This window comes from Engraulis encrasicolus, chromosome 22 (assembly GCF_034702125.1).
Source record: "Engraulis encrasicolus isolate BLACKSEA-1 chromosome 22, IST_EnEncr_1.0, whole genome shotgun sequence".
Classification (NCBI taxonomy): domain Eukaryota; kingdom Metazoa; phylum Chordata; class Actinopteri; order Clupeiformes; family Engraulidae; genus Engraulis; species Engraulis encrasicolus.
Window position 1 is genome coordinate 35,471,842 of NC_085878.1, and position 7,500 is coordinate 35,479,341.

A 7,500-nucleotide genomic window follows, 5' to 3' on the forward strand; every position below is an offset into this window, starting at 1 on the left:
GAGAGGGGGGTGTTGGGGGGGGGGGGTTTGGGGGGTGTTGTCCAGAATTGATTCCTCGATTACATTGTATGTATTGGGTGGGGGGGGGGGGGGGGCTTTTAAATGACTTTGTCCTTGGCCCAGTCAAAGCTGTCAGCGTTCCTGCGCACAGACACGCTACACGGTCAGATGTAGATACCCATGTGCATGCAAACGCACAAACATGCACGCATGCACGCACACACACACACACACACACACACACACACACACACACACACACACACACACACACACACACACACACACACACACACACACACACACACACACACACACACACACACACACACACACACACACAAAGACAGTCTCTCTGTCTCTGCCTCTCTTCTCTCTCAAGAAAATTCTGGGCTCACTGAGTGCACAGTGCTGAGTCTTAAATGACAAAGTTTAAGGTTGAACCTATTGAACTGCATTGAACTCTGCCTCTTTGCCTTTCTTTTCCCTCGTTGCACTCTCTGCTTCTGTGGGACTAGACAGCCTTTGGCTACCACTCTACACCCTGCGGTCCAGCCTCCAATCAGTGTTGCATTTGAAAGGAGAGCTCTGTAGAGAGATGAGAGCAGTTATCCCCAGGAAAAAAAGGAGAAATCCTCCAGGCATGGGACAGATGTCTTCTCTGAGGATGGACTATTTCTGTATCTTGGGGTGTGAGATGTAGGCCTTCAGTATACTGTATACAGAGAGGAAAGAAGAAGAGAGCAGCAACTCCCCCTTTATGATGTCACCACGGCGCCATTTTGGTTTTGGTAGAGCGTATGGTAGCCAGCGAGTAAACAACAATACCTGTGTAGACCTTATCAGTGTGTGGTCATATTAAATTTTAGGGATAAAAATTACCCACCAATATAAGCAGGAGAAATAGGCCTTTCAAATGATGTAAGACACAATAAATATATTTAAGTGCAACAAACATTAATTTTTAATAATATTGTTAAATAATCACCCAAATATTTATCTACAAACACACTTTTGTTAAGTTTCACCCATATTTTCTTTCCTCTCTGCTGTATATTCATATCCCATATTCAGTGTTCACTCCCTCTCAATCCTCTTCTGATTCTCATTTTCCCTCACGTTCTTTCTTCGTCCTCTTACACGACTGCACCATCTACTGGTTTAAGACAGAATTACACAAGTAGGGAGAACGTAAGATGATTAGCACGGGTGTCCACATCTCTTCTCTTCCTCTCACATCTCTATAAGGGCTTTTTGCAGTTTTTTTCAGGCTAAATGGAGGGGGGAAAGGATGTGGATAAACCCTACCCTGAGGAGGCTTTGATCGAATCATGTGTGCCCGTGCGTGCCGTCCTCTGCTAAATCCACCCCCCTTTTTTAGACACCACGGGGGGTGATGAGTGGCCTGGCCCTGCCCTATCATTTACGAGATGGGATGTTAGGTCACTCTCAGTGGGGGGTAGATGGCTGGGTAATTTTACCAGTTTCTCTTTTTTTTCTTTCCTTTTTTTGCTCGCTCGCTTCGTCCTTTCCTCAGGCCCCTGTTGTATTAACCTCCTTTTTGTGTCCTGCCTACTACTGACCAATAGGATGGTTTCTCTTCTCTTCTCTTAACCTGACTAACTAAACTAAAAAATCAGGTTGAGGTCCTTTGTCCGTTGTGCTGCAAATTGGCTCAGTGGTGAGTTCCTGGGAGGCTTTATTTCAGGAAAAAAAAGAAGTTGTTTGCAATGGATGCAAAATTGATGATCTCTCCTCCATTCCCCAGGCTTCGAGGAAGAACTTTATTCAAAAGAAAAGGTTTTTCAGAAAGTCATTTCTAGATAGTGGATATTGCGTGAATCTGAAATGGACTGAGCGAAGCAGCTCGTCCAGGGCTGCTGACAGCTTTGGCCGGGCCCAGGAAAACGTCATATGAAAGGGCCCCACAGCCCATTACATACAATGCAATGAGAAACCAATTCTGGGCCCCTTCTGTCTCTGGGCCCAGGATAACTGTCCCCTTTGTCCCCCCCTGTCAGCACCCCTGAGCTCATCCATGTACTTAACTTGCATTACAACTCCACACTTACCTGGGACTTTCAACAGGCGCTCCTTTCAGAGGACAAATGGAGCCATTTGACTAATGCACAGTAATGGATTTTACATGTTAGCGGTTGTCTGATAACTGCTGAAATGCGTGGCCAGTGGCGAAACAATTGCACATAGGGCCCCAGGGCAAGACACTTAAAGGGCCCTCCATACGGCCTGCCCTGGTCACCATAGGGCCCCCACTACCGACACAGGAGTGCCCTGGGCCCAGGGGCAAATGCCCTGCTTGCCCTCCCTATATCTCCGCCCCTGTGCGTGGCTGATCAGCAGCATCTGTCCCAGCTTCTGAACGTGAGAAGCCATAGTTACCTATTTCCCCTGCCTGTGCACTTAGCATAGATAACGGTCTCATGGCCTGCCAGATTATTTGTGTAATGATTAGGATGAACTGGCAAGAGGTTTAGGATCTAAAATGTGTTTTTTTGTTCCTTGCCGCTGTGACTACCTTTGCAGTTAGGCTACCTTTGGTGTTGTATTGACTGGAGGCGTATTATATGTTCGCGGGTGTGTGTTTTTTTTTTTTTTTTTGCTCCAGTGGGTGCTTCTTAACCCTTGGAAGGTATTCATGTTTTTGTTACATTTTGTTGTTTTGTTGTTACGTTTTGTCACTATTTTTCTGATTCATGTTCCTCACAGGAAATGAGTCAGGGCCAGTGAATCTCAATGTGAAAGAATTTTAAAAAAAATCAAGAGAGTCCTCTTGCACAAGCCCTCAGCAATGCAGGTGCAGGTGTGAGGCAGGAGAAGGTGAACAATGAAGAAAATTCAGGAGACACTGCACAATAAATATAAAAAATTGAATAAGAAAAAGAACAGCAAGCAGTGTGCGATGTTTCTCCAGTGAAAGAATAACAATTCATACTTTTTCTTCTCAAAAAAAAAAAATCGGTCCCACAGACTTAAACATCTTACAAGGACTAACTAATCCTTCCCCTAAGTAAACTCTCTGAAAATAAATCCAACTAAACCTAATCCTAAACCCTAATTTAAACCGTATTCCTAAACATAACCCTAACCCAAACCTTTCTATGAGTGGTGTGCAGGCACGCTGCTTTAAAGGCACCACTGAGGTACAAAAAAACAAGCAAAAAAATACCAAGAACTGTGTCACACACTTCTGTATGAGGCACAAAAAAACAACCATTTATTTTTTCATTTTCTTCTTTGTTCCTCTGCAGGCTCCAAACAGGCCCAGCGTCCCACAGGAGAAGATCCGTCCCCTGACCAGTCTGGACCACCCCCAGAGTCCCTTCTATGACCCAGAAGGGGGCGCCATTACGCCCGTGGCCAGGGTGGTTGTGGAACGCATTGCTCGCAAGGTCTTTACTTTGCACCACCACCACCACCTCAGTAAATGAGATCGATTGAACAGATGTCTAATGGCTGTTGTAGACAACTGGGTCATTGATGTGTTTTAGTAGCAGACATCAAGTAGTACAATCACAGCTAATGCCCACCTGCATCAACCAATAATTGGTAATTAATGTACATCCAGTTAATATGCTTTTTAGATAATCCAGCCAATACAAAGAATCATTTAATCCACACAAAAATGGCATTAGGTGTCGTTGCACCACCCTGACGTCTCCAACTAGAAACATCAATGACCCAACTGGACTTCTGACTTAAATAACCTGGATTGAAGAGAATCATCAGACATGAGATAGAATGATTGAAACATCAATGTTTCAGTAACATTTTGCAATTCGGTATGTCTATTTCCGATCCCTAACAATCGTAGAAGGTGCTGGAATGAAATCAGTCCATCAGAAGCTGAGTTTTCCTTTGATGTATTATGTATGCTTATCATCATACAGTACATGTTTGACTGTCACAAGAGGCCTAGACTCCCAGGGTATGCACAACACTGGCTACATAGACCCAGTCTGCTAATTGAAATGTTAAGTGGGGAGGGGGGTCTGCAGCCTCGACTGTGCTTCAGTATGTGACTGGAGTTGGAAAAAGCTCTAGGTGCAACATCTGCACAGCTGGCAGACATCACACATATGATCAGGGACGCCGACATGGGGGTCAAAGGGGTCAGTTGTCCCAGGCCCAGGGAGATGGGGAGCCCAACATTGGCTCCTTATTACATTGTATGAATTCGATCGGGGGCCCTTTCAAATGACCTTGTCCCGGGCCCGGCAAAAGCTGTCAGCGGCCTTGCATACGATATCATCATCATGCACTACAGGGCTGTTTGAAGACTCCCCTCCACAGGTCTCTTATTTATAATAACACACTCATTGCTTGAACCAATGCACCTCAGGATGCCCTCTGAGCAGTAATGATCAAGCACACCTCAGATCTCCTGTCTTTCCGTGTTAGTGTTGGGGGGGAGGGGGGCAGCAGGGGTTCAGGGCAAGGCACACAACTGTAACGTCTTTCTTATTTGATAAAATGCAAATTCTTGTCACATGATGTGATGTGTCTCATGCGTCTTTTGTACAGGGAGAGCAGTGCAACATTGTACCCGATAATGTTGATGACATCGTGGCGGATATTGCTCAGGAGGAGAAGGAAGAAGGTCTGTACAAACTATCCATCCCTTTCCTTTAGGACTTGCTCTTTTGGGATGCTGTGGAACATTGTGTGAGGCATTATGTTGCTACTGGTGGTGGTGGTGGTGCTGCTGCTGCTGCTGATGATGATGATGATAAGATATGATAGGATAAGATACGACAAGATAAGATAAGATAAGATAAGATAAGATAAAACTATATTGTCTGTTAAACATGACACAGAAAATTGTCTTGTGGCGTGTCTCCAGTCATAGATGATAATGATGATGATGATAAGATAAGATAAGATAAGATAAGATAAGATAAGATAAGATAAGATAAGATAAAACTTTATTGTCTGTTACACATGAAACAGAAAAGAGAATGTCTTTTTTGTCGCTGTTTGGCTCAAGACATTACTGTTCATTCTGTTACTGTATTTCAGGCCCATACCATCTCACATAATTACAATAAGCCCCTGAATAAATGAGAAGCACACATAACACAGGTCTCCCCAAAACTAGTCAAACCAAGACAAGACAAAGAAATCCAGCAATACAGTTCAAGTGGGAAAAAAACAACACTACAGCACATAAAGAATAGAGAAGTGCACATCCTTTCACCCAAACTCATCTCAGATATTCAGACAACACTGGGTTAGTAGTGTTGTGCATTGGCACTGCTCTTGCGTTTTGATTCTATTATGATTCGGGAGGTAACGATTCGATTCGAATCGATTCAGTCAGATTCTACAATGGATTACAATGCATTACTTTCTACTGAAATCGAGGCAATTTTTCATTTTCATTAGTCAATACAAGCAGCCAGATACTGAACAACATTTTATTACAAAGTAGCTGTTGTGTGTATCAGTCCTGCAGTTTTCAATGCTTTGAAGTGCGTTAATATAATTTAAAGGTCATTTGCTCTGGAAATGCCCATGGAAGAACCTGAAACTTGAAAAAATATGCCACATCGATTATGGCATTTGCTGAATCGATTATTGATTCGTCCTGCCCCACAATGTGATGCATTGCCGAATCGATTATTGTTGACAATACTAGTTAGTACTGCACTGGATTTAGACCTAGTTTCTTCAAAAGGAAAATGTTTCCAATTAGCATTCCCCTTCTTAACGAGCTGTGGAAATGCTATTGTAGAGTCTGGCACTGGAGCTCATCTCTGAGCTGTCTCTAATTGGCTTTCGGAGTCCTCATGAAATGTTCCATTTGCAGTGTACTGTACTTGTTGATTTGATTTCATTATACCTACTCATTGCCAGCTTATTGTTTTCAAGTCATCCAATGTCTTCGTGTCATCTTACAAGCAAGCGATCTGCACACAGAAGCCTGTGTTCATTAGCTTTAATTAGATTTTTCGAAATGTTTTATTTAATCCAGTCTTCAAAATGGCTTTCGTCATTTGCATGTCTCTCGCTCTTCTCTCTCTCTCTCTCTCTCTCTCTCTCTCTCTCTCTCTCTCTCTCTCTCTTTCTGCCTTTCTCTCTTTCTCTCTCTCTCTCTCTCTCTCTCTCTCTCTCTCTCTCTCTTTCTCTCCCTCCCATCTGCACCTGTTGCAGACGACACGCCGGAGACGTGCATCTACTCCAACTGGTCCCCTTGGTCAGCCTGCAGCTCGTCCACCTGTGAGAAGGGCAAGCGGATGCGGCAGCGCATGCTGAAGGCCCAGCTGGACCTGAGCGTGCCCTGCCCCCACACCCAGGACTTCCAGCCCTGCATGGGGCCCGGATGCAGCGACGAAGGTCCAGGTTCACACACAGCCATTTTATATACTATTTTTGTATACATTATTTATTTCCACTAAACTTTGGACGTCGTATAGAGGTTGAGATGATGTCTACATTGCGTCCGTCGGTCCATGACCAATTCTGGACCTCAGATGGACGTGCAAAATTCTTCTTGATAATACTAAAACGACAAAGGAACTGATGTTTGTCTATTGTGTCTTTTTGTTCTCGTAACTACATCAGATGCACTGTAAATGGCACAGAACAGTTTTCTGCAAGGTCAATAATTATCCTATAAATATCCTATGTATCTATACTCAGGGGGAGGTTGCCCAACTTTTCTGTGAAGGGCCGTACAATAGTTGGGGTCTGCAAGTCTTTGAGCCAAAACTAAAATAGCTAAATAGTAACACACTGGCAACGCTTTGAAGAGTCATTTGAAAGGCGTTCTAAACTCTACATTGCCGTTTTTTGTAGAGCTACACCGCATATAATGTATAGCATAATTTAGGCATATCGCTTGCATTCAGATGGTTCATCTCTCGTTGCCGGAGCTAATTTGTTGGGTGAGCATTCCAGGTCACTCCAATTAATTTAGCCTCAGGGGTCAATTGTTTATTTGGCCACTGATAGTAATTACTCCCAGCTGATTTGTGCTGAATTATACAGAAAGAGAAGAGAGAGTCTACTGTATGGCAAGACCTGCAGTAATAGTGATTTATGGCCACCCCCCTGAGCTGGCTGCTGTACGGACGGTACGCAACGATTAGTTTACTACACCGCACAATCCGTACTGTATGTGTACACAATAAATGTTGCAGTGTTACAGTACAGTAATTCAACGCTGCTCTGAGCATAGTTCAATCAATTAAATATGGTCCCATTAAAATCACTGTCAGTTGCAGTATGTGGAGTTTTGGATTAACACCAAGAGATTTGATTTTAACTCTATATAAGAGCATACTGTATATTGTCCTGATGCATTAAGTATGCACCAAAAGAGTTGATTGAAACACTATATGAAATGGGATCATATATGTTTCGGATGGCGTTAAATTAACACTGTGTGAAGTACTGTGTACAGTTAAATAAGATAGCTGCAAAAGGTGGACCCGATATCGTATGGAATGCTTTGGGTTAGGAAAGGGATGGCAGTTAAGT

General features: G+C 43.5%; 1 protein-coding gene across 3 annotated transcripts in view; it reads left to right on the top strand.

Moving 5' to 3' along the window:
• Nucleotides 1-7,500, top strand: part of spon1a (spondin 1a) — a 163,773-nt gene that overhangs the window by 138,930 nt on the left and 17,343 nt on the right. For 2 of the 3 annotated variants that reach the window (XM_063189021.1, XM_063189023.1), the window contains 3 exons: nt 3,270-3,410; nt 4,543-4,618; nt 6,172-6,354. In XM_063189021.1, the coding sequence (XP_063045091.1) occupies nt 3,270-3,410; nt 4,543-4,618; nt 6,172-6,354 (400 nt within the window). Of the gene's footprint in view, nt 1-3,269; nt 3,411-4,542; nt 4,619-6,171; nt 6,361-7,500 lie in introns of all 3 variants that reach the window. The other variant, XM_063189022.1, reaches the window with a different exon arrangement.